The 17,468-nt window shown below is 58.2% G+C and overlaps 1 protein-coding gene across 1 annotated transcript in view; it reads right to left on the reverse strand.

Annotated features, from left to right (window-relative positions):
- Nucleotides 1-13,181, reverse strand: part of MYLK2 (myosin light chain kinase 2) — a 20,383-nt gene extending 7,202 nt beyond the window's left edge. The window contains exons 1-14 of the mRNA XM_075072421.1: nt 13,092-13,181; nt 12,842-12,907; nt 11,104-11,176; nt 10,712-10,798; nt 9,412-9,787; nt 8,296-8,822; nt 7,133-7,238; nt 5,352-5,445; nt 4,931-5,040; nt 4,006-4,147; nt 2,888-2,958; nt 2,351-2,479; nt 1,526-1,678; nt 630-762 (exon numbers count right to left, since the gene is read on the reverse strand). Coding sequence (XP_074928522.1) covers nt 630-762; nt 1,526-1,678; nt 2,351-2,479; nt 2,888-2,958; nt 4,006-4,147; nt 4,931-5,040; nt 5,352-5,445; nt 7,133-7,238; nt 8,296-8,822; nt 9,412-9,787; nt 10,712-10,798; nt 11,104-11,176; nt 12,842-12,907; nt 13,092-13,181 — 2,157 coding nt within the window. The remainder of the gene's footprint in view (nt 1-629; nt 763-1,525; nt 1,679-2,350; nt 2,480-2,887; nt 2,959-4,005; nt 4,148-4,930; nt 5,041-5,351; nt 5,446-7,132; nt 7,239-8,295; nt 8,823-9,411; nt 9,788-10,711; nt 10,799-11,103; nt 11,177-12,841; nt 12,908-13,091) is intronic.
- Between the last annotated feature and the right edge of the window lie 4,287 nt (nt 13,182-17,468).

Below are 17,468 nucleotides of genomic sequence, written 5' to 3' on the forward strand. Positions count from 1 at the left end.
ACCCTGTGGCTTCCCCAGGACCCCGCCTGGGTGGGCTCGCTGTGGGAAGCCCACGGAGGGGCAGAGGATGCTGAATGCTCCAAGGAGAGACCCAGGAGGTGAAGACGTGTGAGCTTCTTGCCCTGAACAAGTCTGCTCCAAGGGAGAGGAGGCTCCCCAGAGTCCTGCCTGGCTTAGTGGGGAGCAGTTCCAGAGCATCGCCTGGTGACTCCGTGACACTGCTCACTTCAGTGTCATGTTTAACATGGTCCTCAGGATCATTTTAAACGTCAGGGATGGGGGGTCACCCAGAGGGACAAATCCATGCAATCAGGGATGGGGGGGTGAGAGTTGGGGCAGCAGCTCCCCCAGGCCTTAGGGCACAGAGACACCCTCAAGCTCTCCCTCCTTACTGCCCCATACTGTTGGCAGAGGTAGGGCCCCATCCTCCTCTCCCACAGGAGTCCTAGCACGGCTCTCTGCTACCTGTTCTGTGCACTTGAGTGGGGGCAGAGAGCTCGCTCTGGGAGCTCCCGTCCCTCATTCCCTTCAGGGAGCCAGCGCCCCAGCCGCCCCATGGGCTGGCCTCCCCTCCCAACACAGGACTGTCCCCATGGCACACAGTGATCGAGGGGGAGCCTCCTTCGTACCTTCCAGCGCCGCCGCATGACGTACTTCCGGAGCAGGACCTGGGATTTCAGGCGCCGGTTGCAGCGCTTGGCCTTCTCGGCCAGGTCATTCAGCCAGGGGTGCTGGAGGCACTTGGCCGCGCTCATGCGGCCGCTGCGGGGGAGAGGAATGCAGGTGACTCCTGTCTCCTAGTGGGGTTCGATCGCCCCCGCATTGCTCCTGCTTTCCACTCCCCACCCCAGACCCATGGGTGCTGCCAGCTGCCCTTTGTGGCTGGCCCCAGGCCTATGTTAATTAACCCCAAGAACACACTGAGGGAAAGGAAGGTGCAGTCATATTCCTGCACAGGCCCTGAGGCTGCTGCCGGCCACATGAGCCTGGCATCCTCGGCTGCCTCCTCTGGGCAGGGTCACAGTCTCCTCTGACCCTGAGATCCTCCGTGGAGGCAGGGGCCAGGCACTGGAGCCTGATCTCTCCTCCCTTCCCTGCTTGGAAAGGACTCCAGTCCCCTCCCTCTTTGCAAGAGCCCTGGTTATGAGACGCCTTCCCCAGGGCCAGGATCTGGCTGAGCCGTCAATGCTCCATGGACCCTGCTGTTACCATGGGGTGCAGCCGGGGGAATGGGCAAGAGGAGGCTGGCCAGGTCGTCAGTCAACATGGGCACAAGGACCCGAGTTGTCCTCTTGGGGCTGCCTGTCTCTACACCCCCAGCAAGCTTGGCAAGGCTCAGACAGGAGCATCCAGTCGTTGCATCAGGCCGGGGGCGAGCACGGGGAAGGAGCGGGGTTGCCTGCCCACAGGTGGGAGGTGATGGATGGGGGCTTGTTGCCAGAGGCTGGCCTCAGGCCCGTGAGCATGATGCCAGCTGAGCTGGCTGGACCCAAACGCTCTGGGGCGCCCTCGGCTAGACTCAAACCTCTTCTGCTTGATAATCAGATTAGAGACGAAGTCCTTGGCTTCGTCCGAGATGCCCTCAAAGGCTTCCTCGTCGAAGTACCACTTGGCTTCCAGGACATTGTTCAGGGTTTCAGTGTCGTCATCTCCCAGGAAAGGGGAGAGGCCACTTAGCCTGGGAAGAGAGGAGGGAGGGAGGGAACCATCACAGGTCTCAAGCTGTGCTCAGAGCCTTGGGAAGGGACAAGACGCAGGCCCTGTTTCCTCAGTGGGTTCCCAATTCCTTCTGCACAAAACCACTCACTCGCTCCCTCCCTCTGCCTGGGATCATGAGGAGAGAGGCCGGGAAGCCAGCCGTCAGTGCTCTTAGAAAGGAACCAGTGTGTTCCCAGCTGGCATCTTGCTGCGTTCCCATCCTGTCTCAGCTGGGAGAGGTGAGCCATTTCCTGTCCACGCGCACAGCCCGCCCCTCCCAGATGTTCCAGCCACCCAGCTCCGAGCAGCCGCTGGACGGCTTTGAGAGAGGGCAGTCAGTGCTGGGGAGAGGTGCCAACTGGCAGGGTCAGCCCTGGAGGCTGGTGGCCTCTATCCACATCGCCTCAGGCACCCGAGGAGGTACCCTGCCTCGTTTTACAGATGGAGAAACTGAGGCTCGGAGACTGGCCCAAGGTCACCTGACGACTGGACTGGAACCCAGGTTCTCTTGCCAGCCCTTGGCTCTAACAGCTGCCTCGTACTCCTCTCTCACACAGCTCTGCTGCCAGTCCGGCCACGTCACTGGGTAAATCCCGGAGTGGTTCTCACTCTCCCCTAGCCCTAGTGCCACCCAACCTGGGCCCACGCGTACAACATGTAGGTGATCACGCCCAGACTCCACATGTCTGTCGAATAGGAGACTTGGTCGTAGTTTACCACCTCCGGGGACAGAAACTCAGGGGTCCCAAAGTTGACTTTCAGCTTCTCCCGCGGGTTGTATCTGTGGGCAGGAAGAGCCGGGTCAGTGAGAGCACCCCCGCTCGTCCACATTCACCACCTCCACCCACATGTCACCCTGACGCTGTGCTGCTCCGACCCAGGGAAGAAACATACTGGCTTGGCCCCAGCCTGAGCCAGAACCAAGCCGGTTATTATAACGGCCCCAAACCACTATCTCCTGCGGGGCACGGCTGACTCGGCAGAGCTGCTGCCAAGCCCAGACTGCAGATTCCACCCCACCCCGCTGGGATTGCTTCCTGCCCTTCTCCAGGGCCCACAGCAGGGTCAGGCGTAAGGCCAGTGCAGCTGGTCCCTGAGCATGGCCTTTGCCCAGCCCCAGAGCATGTGGGAAGGGAGAAAAGCAGGAGGAGAGAAGGAGCAAGCCAAGCCCCAGAGGGAGGGGAGTTACCTTCGTGCCAGCCCAAAGTCGATGATCTTCACCATATGCCCCGTGGAGCTGACACACAGGATGTTCTCAGGCTGCAGGGATGAAGTTCCTGAGGTTAGAACCCAGCTCACGGCTATGCGCCTGCCTACCCCAGCCCAGGGTGCGGTTACAGGCCACCCGCAGGGGAGTTTGAGACAAAGGCCCGCTGGAGGCTAGGCCAGTTTTCCCCTCTGTCCCTTAGACGCATCAGGGCCGTAGTCTGCAGGGTTCTCAGACCACGTACAGCACCAGTCCTTGCACCTCAGTGGAAGCCACTGCACCTTTCACATCCTTGCCCCGAGCCCCTCTTAGGCACTGGAGTGACAGAGAGGCTTGGGGCCCAAGAGGAGTTAAAATCCCTGCCTCTCCCAATGCATTCCTAGTTCTGACTGCCAGTGTCTCCCAGGCCAAGCTGTGACTGGAGCAAGTCCGAGAGACTCGCCTCTCCCAGCCTGTTCCTTGCGCAGCCCCTGCCAGCCCCGACATCAGAGTACCTCGGCGGACGCTGGGATTGCAGTTTGTAGGCTCTGAACGAGAGACGGACACTGCTCTTAGACCCACCCCGACCAGCCGCAGCAATGTGCCACAGATCCCTCTCTGCTTTCCCCAGGCCCCTAGAGCCCTGCTCCCAGGCCACATGCTGAGATCTGCCCTTTGAATAGCTTGGAACTTGGAACGGACCCCGGATCGGAATGGAGCCCACGATTCTACCTGCATACAAGCCACAAAGACTCGGCCTGGGCTGGTCTGCAAAGCCAAGACTCCAGCCTCACTAGCCCGCGGGATGGAGCCCAGGGTGATGGTCTCCCTCTGGGGCCCAGTGCTGCCACCACCACTTACCCGTGGGACTCCTTGTGCTCAGGAGCTGGAAGTTTCTGCTTCTGGATGCCTCTTCTCCCCAGACATGATCCAGGCCGGGCTTGTTACGCACTCACGTACCGAGCTCCCCCCAGGCAGCATGCGCCCTCCTCACACCCAGGCCCCACTGCCAGGGGCTCTTTTCTCACTGAGAGCAGCCCTTCAGCCCAGCTTCAGAACCTAGGAAGGTTCCCCCTCTAGCCCCCCAGCCTCGCTGTACCCCCTCCCTCCACATGTGGCACCTTGAGGTCCAAGTGCAGCACGCGCATCTGATGCATGAAGGTGATCCCGTCGCAGATCTGCCTCACGAACACCATGCAGTCCACTTCCGTCAGGTGGTAATCCTCGTCGACGATGCGCTCAAAGAGCTCCCCACCCTCCACGCTGTGGAGAGACCAACCACAGTGTCACTGGACTGCGACGAGCAGACCCCAGCCACCAAGGGCCAGGCAAGTGACAGCCGAGACACCCTGCCATGCCCCTGCCCCTGCCACTGCATAGAGACGCTCCCCTACGCAGTTCCAGGGGCATAGTTCGCAGGACCTCCCCCCGGCCTGGGCAGAGGCAGAGCAGGGTGCCTCCCTCCTGAAGCATGGGGATGTAGAGGGTGGGTTACTAAGGAGACCCCTGGCCAAGGCTGTGGCGCAGAGGAACTGGATAGCGCAGGAGATCATTCATTCTGGGTACAGGTTCGTGAGAGAAGGGGAATTCTGCAGGGAGACCCCAGACAGGGAACAGTCAGAAGGAAGCTGGAGGCAGGGGCAGGCAGCGCCCCCCATCCTAGGTCCAGGCAGGTTAGTGGAGAGGCTATCCTAGCCATGACCCCAGCACAGCAAGACGGAGGTTAGCGAGATTGCCTTGATTTCAGGGGTATGGGCTACAGATTGACTCTTCCAGACCGGGCACCAGGGACTGGGATGCAAGCAGAGCGAGCACTGCCTGGGCAGGGAACCCCCCAGAGCACAGGGGGAAGTGGGGAGGAGGAGCCCTTGCTGGGACCTGTCACTGCACTGTAACTCCCACCAGGGACAGCGGCTGAGCGAGACTGCCCAGGAGGAAGGAGGTTCCCCGCTCCCGGTGAACAAGCACAGCACCGTCAGGAAGCTCCTGTGTCAAGCTGCCCAGGTTGCCGCCCAGCCGCAGCCCCATGCCGATGGTGATACTCACAACTCCATGAAGAGGATGATTTCCCGTGGTGTCTCGATGGCTTCATAGAGCTGGATCAGGTTCCTGTGGTTCAGCTGGTTCATCACCTCGATTTCAACCAAGGCCATCTCCTGTGGGACATGCACTGTGTCAACGCGTGGAGTGTGGGCAGGGCTGGGGGAGTCGGCAGTCTCAGCCCACAGAGTCAACACGCCAAGCCAGCCGCTCAAGCCCAGTCTGATGGCACTCCCGCCGGTGGTTGGCCCACACACGGTCACATGTTGGTTCATGTGCATGCGGACTGGCAGATGTACACACCCAGCCCAGGGCACACAGTGCACAGATGAGCATGTGTCTCTGTCCGGGCTAACGCATGGCTACACAGACACAGCCACACAGAGACACATGCACAGGCAGACTCAGGAGAACACTCAGGATGCACCTTGTCCTTTGAGCCCTGTTTCCTAATGATTTTGGCTGCAAGTTTGAGCCCCGTCCCTCTCTCGGTGCATGTGCGAACTTCGCCAAACTTCCCCCTAGGACAAAGAAAAGCAGTTAGTAGCAGCTGCAATTCCCCCCTCACCTCTCCCCAACCAGGCATAATCTAGCCAGAGGCAAGAGGGCAAGCTCAGAGGCTAACTGCAAAGAGGCCAAACTCAGCGGGGACATCAGTGGTTACAATGCCCATTTGCTGGCATCCCCATAGAAAGGAGTGGGCAGGGAGGTGGGTTACCAGTTCTCAGGGTAACTGACCGGTCACATGAACTAAAGCTCAGTCCCAGGGGGTCACTGGATTCTTGGGGTTTCCAAGCCTAGAGAAGGCATGTTCCTAAGCTGAAAAGCTTGGTTTTAGCCCCAGAAGCCCTGCGCAAGGCTCCCCTCAGAGCTGTTCAATGGATTTCCTTCATCCAAGGAGGCACTGATGACCAAGAAGCAGCACTTCTGTTCCAGGGAGGAGGACTCCGCAGCATGCCCAGCCCTTATCAACACAGGGCAGGACTCTACAGATCCAGTCCGGCTCTCCCACAGGGCAGGGCAGGGCAGGGCAGGGCACTAGACAGTGGGCTAATGAGAACATAAGAATGGCCACACTGGGTCAGACCAAGGGTCCATCTAGTCCAGTATCCTGTCTGCTGACAATGGCCAGTGCCAGGTGTCCCAAAGGGAATGAACAGAACAGGGAATCATCAAGTGATCCATCTCCTGTCACCTATTCCTTTTCTGGCAAACAGAGGCTAGGGACACCATCCCTGCCCATCCTGGGTCATAGCCATTGTGGACCTATCATGCACAAACTTATTTAGTTCTTTTCGGAACCCTGTTATAGTCTTGGCCTTCACAACATCCTCTGGCAAGGAGTTCCACACTGCGCATTGTGTGAAGAAATACTTCCTTTTGTTTGTTGTAAACCTGCTGCCTATTAATTTCATTTGATGACCCCTGGTTCTCCCTCTGTGGTCGGGATGAAAGGGGCATACAAGGTCCTGGCAGCACATGGACAGGCACTAGTGGGGCAGCAGAGATGGGGCTGGGCCCACTGTACTGAGCTGGGACGAATCTTCAGCTGAACACCTGGTCTCTCCAGTCTGCCAAGCGAGGGGTACCTTGTCCCTGTGAGGTGCCTAGTACCAAATGACGAACATCTGCCCCAGGCAGCCTGAGCACAAGTCTCCCTCCATCTCTGCCCACTTTGGGGGCTCAAAGCGGGCAGAGCTGGACAGGGGAAGTAGTGGCAAGCCAGGGCCACCATCAGGAGTAGTGCGGGCGGAAACGTTTAATTGAAATGGCCAGACAAGGGCTGAAGGTTTGGAGAGACACGGCAACAGAAACAAAAGTTGGGTTATTTTCAAAAAAGAAAAATGAAACATTTTGAAAGCATCTAAATGTCCCAGGGTGACGTTTTCGGAGCAGAAAAGTTTGATTTGGTTTCTAAATGTCTTTTTGAAATGAAAAAACAAACAAACTTTGTTTCACAAGCATTTTTTAAGGTTCAAAAAATGACATCAGCACAAACTATTTCAATGGGTCCAAGGGAGAGTTTGAGAAACTTCATTTTGCAGGAACTGTTGATGGCTGAGGGCTTCCCCTCTCTATTTCTAAATAGAATTTTTTTTTTCCAAATCACGGAGTTTCCCACAAAACAGAAAACACGGCTGGGGCCCGGCTGCGCCCCCCGGGCCAGTCTCCCAGCCCATGGCACCTCCCTTGGCGGCTTTCTCTTACCCTCCCAGCATCTCCTTTGTGTTGATGTTGAACTTGCTGTTCACAGTGCCGGATTTCAGGGAGACGATGCGATGGGCGAAGGGAGCAGGTGGCGGAGGAACATCATCTGCAGAGACAAGATACATGGGACCACCCTGCTGCTTCCTTCCTTCTCAGCTGAGTCTATGGGGCTGTGGAGATCCTCAGGAAGCAGCCCCCCTCCCTCCTGGCTGGTGGACCCAAAGCTTCACCCACTCCTGGGGCGAGGCCGGCACCTAGTGGCAAAGCCTGGTACAGCCTGCAGCCAGCACCTCCGCCCTCGCCTCACACTCCTGTCACTTCGCTGCTGAGTCACAGCACGTGGCCCCCCCTATAAATAGCAAAAGATGCCGCAGACCACCCGGGAGCCTGACAATAAATCAGAAGGTTACCAAGCCCATCAGCGGCTCCAGTTTTGTTCCATAAGCCTGTTAGACCCCTTTGGACTCCACCAATCTCTTTGACAGCCCCTGAAAGATCCTCACAGCCCCATCTGCAGTCACAGACCCCTAATTCCGTGCTGACCACCAAGCTCCCCTCAAGCCACAGTCTGCATTCCCCCAGCCCTATGCACATCCCACACTTCCACCCAGCACTGTCCCTCCCATGCTGCTGATTCTGGGCCCCCAGCCCAGCCCCAGGGTATTTCCATGCTGTGCCACCCACCCTTCAGTTCTGGAAAGCTAGCCCTTCGCTCCTGGCCCTCCGATCCCCATGCTCCAACCCTGCATTCCCCACTGCGCACTGCTCGGGCCCCAGCCTGCCCTCCCTCTCAACACCCCTGCACTGTCAATCTGCACTGCTCCAGGACACGCTGTCCTAGGCAAGCAATGCAGATAGTGCAAAGATCAGAGTGATATGTCCCAGGGAGCTCTTGGGACTCCTGCCCTGCTCTTAGATATCACAGGGAGATGCTCTCTCTGGGCCTCGCGCTGTGTCAAAGGAGAGCAGCAAGAACATGCCAGATGCAGAGCGGCTGCAAGGCTTCCATCCCAGCAGCAGGATCCTGGCCCGGGGACAGGTCAGCTGTGTTTAAAGAGAACCAGTAGCTGGATGCCATTGGTGGGCAGTGAGTCAGACACCGGCACCTTCGCTGTGCCTGGATGGAGCCCACCCTACATGCCTAAGAGACGGCACAGCCTTACCCAGTATCTGGAAAGGGTCCTCTTTCCCAAAGTCTGGCGTTAGGTAGGGACTGGGCGGGGGCTCCACTTCTTCCTCCTCTGATGAAGGTGGCTGTTCCCCAGCCACAGGGCCTGTTTTCCCTGCATTTCCAGGGCTGTCCAAGGCTGGAGAAGGCTGCTTCACTGAGCTGGGCTCTGCAGGGGTCTTGTCTGAAGCAGGGTGGGGTAGGCCCACCGAGCTGGGGGGCTCTGCAGGGGTCTCATCTGAAGCAGGGTAGGGTAGCCCCACTGAGCTGGGGAGCTCTGCAGGGGTCACGTCCTCACTGCTGCTAGCTGGGCTGGGCACCTCGCTTGGGGTGGGTTTCTCTGGACAAGTCTGGGCTCTGGGGGCATCCGAAGCAGGGCCAGGCACCTCCACAAGACTTGGCTCTGCTGGCAAAGCGCTGGCTCCTTCGGTGGGAGTTGCTGGACCCTGCGGGTTCTTCTCTGCACATGCTGCTGAGGCCCCTTCGACTCCCCTCTTCACCTCCTGGGGCTCCTCCCTTGGTCTGAAAGTGAGACGCAGCAGTGTGACCTGGCACGCCTGATCCAATCCGCCATTAATGTCTCTGAAGAAGGAGCCAAGCTGCTCGCCCTAGTCTGCACCTCATCGCATGTAAGGAAACACCCCCGCTCTGGAAAGCTCCTGTGCCCGTGGGGGCCAGGGAAGCCCCTCCGAAGGTCAAGCGCCTGAGTGGAAGGGGACCCCGGAGGCTGGGTCCCGCAGGCATGTTTTGTACCCAGGAGCGGGCTGACTCCAGTGGCAGGGTGGGGCCCAAGGGAAGACAGTCCCAAGGAGGCCAGGATCTCAGAAGGGCATGCAACGTGGGAGCACAGGCTGCACCTCCCCAGAGAGGAGGAGGCTCTACCCCACCAAGTGACTTCCCTTTGGCATGTGGTTCTCCAGGGAGCCCACCTCCCTGGAGAAACACTGCAAACTCCAAAACATGTGGAGGACTGGGGTGCAGAGCAGGGAGGGAGGACGAAGAGAGCGGAGCCCAGCATTAGGAGACACGCTAGGGGCTCCCCACTCCACCAAACCAGCAGGGCCAGCCTCCTGAGGGGATCAGATTCCTAGAGAAAGAAGGGAGATGTTACCTCTGGCTGCTGACGGGACAGCTCTGGCTCTGCTGGGGAGCTGGGGGCTCATGCTTGGAGGCCGCAGGCTGGCTCTGGCTTTCTGCCTCCTCTTTGGCCACTGCTTTCTTCTCACTGGCCTTCATCCCCTTCCCAGCCACGGGGACGCCCTTCTCTCCAGGCTCTGCCTTTTCTCCTCTTGCCACTGGCTGCGAGGTTCCTGGGGCAGACTGGGGCAGGCTCTCCGCTCCTCCGGGGGCCGTGCCCTCCACAACGCTGGTGCAAGGCCCGGTGTTCTGGCCCACGGCTGTCCCCTCCAAAGGAACCATGGCAGCGGCTGGCTGCCCTGTGGGGCCCTCCAAACCCTGGGGCATCTCTGCGGGCCTTGGCAAGGCTTCTGCACAAGAGAAGAAAGTCAATAGCTCCCCAGAAGGGTCTGATCCACCCCCAGAGAAGAGACCCATAAACCCCGATCCTAGGTCTCAGCTTCCCTTTGTTACACAAGCAAGTCCCTGGGTTCAGACCCCGTGCTGGACGGCCAGACAGGCCTTCTGCTCTCCCTTCTCACTCCTGACCCCCTGGCTCCAGACTGCATCCACGGGGATGCCTCGTGCCCTTCCAACTGGCTTTGTCGGGGCACCTGGGTGGGATGAGGGGGGTCCCTGTCCTGCACCTGGGGCTGGACCCCGGCGCTCAGTGGGAGGTAGAGCCCACGAGGCTCAGGGCCAGGCTCTCCCCTGGCCAGATCAGCACAAGAGGAGCAGCTCTGTAGGAAGCAAGCTGAGCGTCTCCAGGGGAGTGGGGACCCCTGCCGCCCCAAGGCCTTTGGCTGCAGGGCAGATGGGCTGAGGTCTCCCCCACTCCGAGCCCAGGGAGTTCAGGGGGCTCACGCCATGGGCTTGACTACACTCTGCTCCCAGGCTGGCACCAGGTGGGGATTCAGCAATTTAGGCCGGGGTGGGCGTCCCAGCACTACCGTGCAGACCCGCACGTGGGGGGCCTGGGGCGGCTGCCCTCACTGCAGAGGGGTGGTGAGAGGGGAAGCCGATCAGCTGCTGGGGAATCCAGCCTCCAGGTATGGGGCAGACGCTGCCCTGAGGTCTGGAGTGGGGCGGTTTCCCTGCGCCCTGGCGAGGCCCCAAGGCGGGGGCCACACGCAGGACTGAGCCCCGCGTGGAGGAAGCAGCAGCCAGAGCCGCACCAGGCAGCATAGCGACACCCCCGCCCCTCCCAGCGGTGTAGGCAGCCCCTGCTGCGGCAGAGCCCCCGGTGTCCCGGGGGGACCGGCCACCTCCCAGGCCAGCTCGCGGGGCACCGTTACCTGCTTCCATGCTCGGCTGCCCGTGCTCAGGGCTTCCTGCTGCTGCGGCCCTGGGGAGCGCGGCTCCTAGCACCCCCTCGCCATGCCCTAGAGAGAGGGGCCGGGATGTCAGCGGCCAAACGCCACCGGGGAGCCCCTGGCAACCCCCCCCCGCGCAGACTGGGCGTGCCTGGCCCCTGGGCAGGGGCAGCGCAGCCCCCCAGCACCGGAATCCAACCCCCAGCGGAGCGCAGCGCAGCGCTGCAGCCGGGGAGCCGGGGCTGCTTAGCGCCGAGAGCAGAGCTACAGCCCTCCGGCCCTTCCTCCCCCCGGCCACCCAGAGACGGCAGGCAGCCCTTAGCCCCCGCTGAGCCGGGCCTGCTCTCCCCTTGGGGGGCAGAGGGCCCGCTTACCTGGGGCCCCCGTGCAGCCGGCGGTCGGAGCAGCATCCGAGCTGTGCCCGAGCTGCGACGGAGCCGCCCCCTTCTATATCCGTGGGACGGAGCCGGATTAGTGTGCGGAGAGCAGTGTCCCTTACAGCAGCGTGAGACCCTTACGCGTCGCCTGTCAGGCCACCTGTCACTGCTGGAGCGCGTTCAAAGGACGCTCCATTCTTCGCCCGGCGGCTCCTGCGGGGCGGGGGGATTCAAACAAACAGAGAACAGATGCCAGAACCCCCCCCCCCGAACTCCGCCACCGCCCCCCAGGAAATGATCCTTTACTGCAGGGGTCGGGGGCCTGGACCGCTAAGTGCCCCCCATGCCCCTTTGAGCGCTGTGCGGGTGCAGCCAGGGGGTGGGATTCGGTCTCACGCCTGGACCCGAGCTGCCCCGTGCTTCCGAGACCCCCGGGGAGCCCAGCGGGAGCCGCGCACCAGCCCCGGAGAGGGGGAACTGCCCCGAGGGACCCGCTGTGCGCTCTGCTGCCTTCAAGCCGGGGCCCGGCTCGGCCGGGAGAGCCCAGGACAGCCTGGCATCGGGCTCCCAACAAGGCGCGGGGCAGTCCGGGACGGTTCCGGGGGGCAGGCGCAGGCCCCTCGCAAGAGCCCCCCCAGGGCAGCGTCCCGCCCCCCGCCCGGTGCTCCCAGCAACCCTGCAGTGAAACCACTTTCACTAGGAAGGCAAAGCGGGTCACGTCCTAGCCCAGCGAGCGTTAACACCGGGGAGCAAGGAGAGAATAAACCCCAGGCAGCCCCACCCGTGCCCATATCCCCTTCGGGGTTTGTACAAGGGCTCCAGGTCCCTTCAACAAAAATCCGGAGACTAAACCTCCCCCTTGGAGCAGGGCCCCTGCAGGGATGTTTTGCGCCATAGGCGAAACTTCCACCCTGCGCCTCCCCCTCTCCGCCCTGAGGGGCCGCCCCGCCCACCCCCGTCACCCCTGTGCTGCGAAGGAGCAGGCCTTGCTGCTTCACTTCTCTCCTCCCAGGGCCTAAGCTGATTGCCACCGCAAGCCTGGGAGGCTGGAGAAGTGAAGCAGCCACAGCCTACTCGGGAGGAGACGGGGTAGGGGTGGGGCGGGGGGGGAGTTCCCCTGTGTGCTGCCCCCCATGCTCCCCTGACCCAGCTCCCTCTGCCTAAATGCCAGCGGTGACCGGAGCAGCTGAAGATCCGGCCACCGTGGTCGCTGCCGAAGAAAATACGCCCCCCCAAATCTCAGTGGCCCAGGCGACCGCCTAGGTCACCTAAATGGTTGCACTGACCTTACCTCAGAGAGAAGTGAGCAGCTGCTGGGCGGGTGGTGCTACACAACTGCAGTTTAATTAGAAGTCTGAGTCTAGTCTTGCGTCTAACCCCTAGCAGGTTCCTGGGTTCATCGCGCAGTATTAATAACTGGAGCCACGCTGGTTGCTCCCCCCTCCAGCCCCAGGAAGGCCAGGACATGCCCAATGCTGAGTCATGCCCGCTTCTTCCACTCCTCGAAAGAAAGGGGAGGACAGAGGCCTCGACATCTGTCCCTTTGCTTTATATCCAAAGAGATACTGGCGGGTGCACCAGACGGGGAGCAGGGGTTAGTGGCTATCGCTCTGGCCTGCAGGCAGGAGCCCCAGCCTCGACTGGCAGCTCTGACGACTCGCTGTGTGCTCTCATGCAAGTCACATCGTGCCTTGGTTTTCCTATCTGTAAAATGGAGGAGGCAGCATTCACTTACCTGCCTTGCCAGGGCATGGATCGGTTCCACCAGTGCATGGAGACAGTCGATGGGGTGGTGCAGCAGCTGCAATTAGGACAGTGGCTGTGGAGGGGTGGCAGCTCTTTGGGTACCTCAGAAGGCAAGAGGCCAGAGTCCCCCAGGCCTGAAGCCTTGTTGCTCACTTAGCCAACTAGGAAGGTGCAATTCAAGCTGTTGCAAGGCTGGCGAGGTTCCCAGTGGAGGCTGGGCATCAGAGGGCTGGGATTACCTCTGGCTTCCCCACCCGTTGGCCTTTGCCTGCTGCCCAGCTACAGTCTTCCTCCAACAGGTCTCCGACCTCCTGCTGCTTGGAGTTCATAAGCTTTGAGTCATCCCTGCTAACACTCCCCAGCTTCTCCCTCCTCCTTCCCCCCCCCCAAAAAAGCACTGGAGACTCAAGACATAACTGTGCTGCCCCCTGCCTGCTTCTGAGCCAGTGTCAATAACTCCTCATGACTCAGAGTCGTCTAGCACCTCTCACCTAGTGCACTCAACTTCCCTCTTCTATCCCTAAGAAAGCAGCTACTTCTGGGGTGGAACGCACCAGCAGTAAAGCAGCACACAACACGGGGGGCAGGAAGAGGTGGATTCAGTAGAAGCTGCAGTAGGTAGTGCAGGTAGGCACTACGCTAAGCTGTAGTAGGATCGAAATACCTCTCCCATCCCAAACAGCCTCCCCTCCCTCCATTCCAACCCCTCCTCAGAACACAGCTTTGCCACCAACTCTTTGGTGACCCCCTTGCCAGAGCCAGCCCCCAATATGCAGCGTGCACTAGGCTAGGCTGGAGATCCAGAGTGGGCAGATTGGAAGCATGGAAGGAGCACAGTGCCTTTCTAGCATAGTAAGTGCCCCGTCAGCACTCCCACCAGGCTCTGGGCTTTTAGTGACCGCCAAAGACCTAATCACTGCCAGACCCCATGGGATAGGGCATAGCCTTGTGAGGTGTTTGGGTCTTAAGTGATGCCCCTCAGGAGCCTGCTGTGCCCCACTGCAACCTTCTCTAGGGCTGTTCTCGGAGAAAGAGAGTGAGGATGGTTCAGTAGTTAGGGGCTGGCCTAGAACAAGAGACCTGGGTTCAATTCCCTGCTTAGCCATCTAGTCCCAGTGTGATCTAGGGCAAGTCAGTTAGGGGGAACTGAGGCCCAGGCTCCGTACGATGGTGCCCTACGTCCTGGGGAGAGGGGTGAGGCGTACAAATAGCACCCAGGGCTGAATGAAGTATCATAACACAGCTCCAGCAGCCTGGGCAGCTTCGGCCCCTCAGCCTCCAGCAGGCAAGCGGTTAAAGCCTGCTGAGGAAGACACTCATTTGCACAGTCACTCCTGATCCTGGCAAGAAGCTTAACTGCCAGAATGGGCCTGGAAACATCCCCAACCCTGGGAGGTGGTGACGCCAAGCAGGGTCTTTATAAGGAACTGGTTAGGAGAGGGGTTGCCCTGGCTTGCCCTCTCTTCCCTGATCAGCTGCACTGGAAAAATGGAGGCAGAGGAACTTAAAGAATGACCTTTTCAGTTACAACACAACTAGCCCATGCCCCAGTGCTTAATAGCGGAGAGGCAGGGTTTGCAGCCAGCCCTCCGCATAGCGACAAGAGCCTCTCTCTCTCCCCCATGCTATAGGGGGCTCAACCCAGCAAAGAGCTTCATGGCTTCCGCTGCCAGGAGACAGGGCTAGCTTTCAGTGCCCAGCTCCCTACGCCCTCGCATTCCCAAAGCCAACAATGCGGAGCCCAAGTGACGATCCTGCGGGCTTCTAAGTAGGCAGCAGATCCCCTAATTCTTGTGCTAGGAGTCAGTTTTAACTAAGAGATGAGCCAGGATTCAGGTCGGACTGTACTGAACGACGAGAGCATTGTTTATGGAGGGCAGTTTACATTGTTCCCGCTCCACTTGTGCGCTGTCCTCTCCTTTTAGGTTAGGGATCCAGCAGATCTGGGGGCCTCCGCTCTTCCTCAATGTTAGGATCTTGAGGCAGGGAAGGGAGCGGGAATTGCAGCAGAGTGCAAAGTCTCAGGAGGATTGTGCAAGGAAAGCCTACCTGGGTTTGGCTAAGTATCCAACAGGCTGCTGCAGTTGCCCTGCTTCTAGCCAGAGAGCAGAGGCAGGTTGCTGCCCAGCTGTTTGGGCCACCAGGCAAGGAAAAGTCAGCCCTGCTCAATTCAGAAAGCTGGGATGGACGGGAGTCAGGTTTGGGGTCGCTGGTAGCAGATTCTGCACAGCCTTCCTCTGATAAGTAAGGCTTACTCAGCTCAGGAGGACTCTTCCCTTCAAATGGGACCAGGCGAGTGCTTGCAGGATCAAGCCCGCAGGCTGTAGCCCAGACCTGCCCTAGTTTAATTAAGCCAGGTCAGTTAGGCCTTGGCCAAGTCTGTGCTGGGACACATATTTCAGACCAAATGTGACTCAAGTGACTTTGCTAAAGTCAAACCATTTTGATGGGTTTTATTCTAAACTAATGGCATTTACACAGACTGGCACCAAAATAGGTAAGTCAGCTTCAGTTCACACCATATTAGTTTGATGCAAATCTGTCTGGGGACCAGCCCTTTGCCTCTACAAATCTTAAGGCAAGTCAAGAAATATGCCACAATCCCTCACTTTGTTTTCTCAACCCTAATTCCCCATTCCTGTTGTTGTCCTTAGGCTTCTGCTCCCAGCCAGCATGGGACACGGCCCCATAACAACTGGGTTTTCAGCAAGGCCCATCATGAGAGCTGCTAGGACCAGAAAATCTTTGACAGCAATTTATCATCTTTGTAATCTGTCAGTGAATAAAATATCAGGTTTTAAAAGGAAATGCCAAGCACAGGCAGACACCAAGAGCACATTTCGGTATCCAGGTGACAGGCAGGGCTGGTCCATATCTGAGAGATGCAGTTAAAATCACACCAAACATACACACTGCACTTGACCACTAAAGACACTTAAATCCATGGTGGTCCTTGACTACCTCAAGGCAACAGTCCAGCTATAGTACTTGGAACAGCTCTGGCAGGAAGAAAGCAAAAGACGTATTTTCCAAATATGGCTGGCCAACGCGCATGACCACACAGCATCATGGGAACCGAAGACTGTGAACTATTCTGTACCAGCATGTTCCTGTATTAGGCACTGATTACTTCCACCTCCCCTTCCACTGAAAGGAATCTTATGTCCTCAGTCATGCTGTTAGTTCCCTGCAGGACTCAGCTTCCTAACCTGATTGCTGGTTCTCTGGCCCCTCCCTTGGTAACTCACTTGCAGCCCAGCAGCACATGGAGAAGGGGGTGGAAAGTTTGGGCTAAGGGAGAAGATGGGAATGAGAAAACATTTGCTAGTGGGGAGGGAGGAAGAGACAGACTCAACTGAGGTAGTAGTCACTCCATTGGTGAGGTCATTTTAAAAACGAATCTGGAGAATTGCCTGCAAGTACAATCCTGCAATGGTAAGGAAGGGGGCAATGACTCAGCTTTGACATCAATGGTAGGTGGATAAGGAGACTCAGTGAACCTCTCTGCCAAAGTGATTGGAACAAGAGTAACAGTGGTTCCAAGTTGATGCATCATTAGGCTTAAAAGCTAACATGACAGTAGTTTGTGCAGTTAGTTCACATCTTCATTATTGTTTCAGCATCCCTGGCTGCATTTCCAAGCAGGCAGAGTGCACCGGGTTCTCCTAGAATGGTTAAGGACTAAGGCACACATCCTTAAAGGTATTTATGCTCCTAACTTATTCTGAAATAAGTGGAAATTAGCCATCGCGATTTGAGGATCTGGACCTAAATCCTTTATTGCAGAAGCAAGGGTATTGCAGAAGAGAACAGAAGTTATAGGAGACAGTCAGATCTGTTCCTGCGTAGCAGCTTGGTTTAAAGCTCCTGAATGGACAGCTCTTGCCACTTGTAGAAGGTTACTCAAGGTGGTAACTCAATTATACATGAGGCAGAAGCTAAGCTTTCATCAATGGATTCCATTGCACACATGGACTACAGAGTTAAGTTTGTATGAGACTAAGAATGATAGGGATGCTGTCAATTGACCAGAAGACCAGTTCACTCATAGCTCAGAGTACACAGCCGAGGCAAGCAGAGAGAGGCACTACGTTATTGGCTTTGGGCAAGCAAGCAGGAAAACTTGTCCAGGGGACTGGATGGCTATAGGGGACATCTAAGCCAAGTATAGCCTCTTACCAATATGCAGCTAGAAATTCTCTCCTTTCCTTAGGGCAGCAGCCAAGATACCTAGAAGCCACCTCTCAAGACTCATGCCAGCTACGTATTGCTGCATCTTTTTCTAGTTGTCTGCTCTGCCCCTGCACCAAACCCTCACTGGAAGAGTGAGGTACTTTGCTTTTCATGGCCTAGCACACCCCAGCCCAAGGCTATTCCATTCAACTCTTCCTCTCCATTTTGAGCTTGTCTATTTAACAGCCAGTGACAGAGTTGTGAGATTGTCTAATGAGGCTCTGGGAAAAAAGACGGTTACTCACCTTTGTAACTGTTGTTCTTCGAGATGTGTTGCTCATATCCATTCCAAGTAGGTGTGCGCGCGCCGCGTGCACGTTCGTCGGAAGAATTTTCCCCTAGCAACACCCAGCGGGTCGGCAGGCACCCCCTGGCGTGGCGCC

Source organism: Chelonoidis abingdonii, chromosome 14 (genome assembly GCF_003597395.2).
Source record: "Chelonoidis abingdonii isolate Lonesome George chromosome 14, CheloAbing_2.0, whole genome shotgun sequence".
Classification (NCBI taxonomy): domain Eukaryota; kingdom Metazoa; phylum Chordata; order Testudines; family Testudinidae; genus Chelonoidis; species Chelonoidis abingdonii.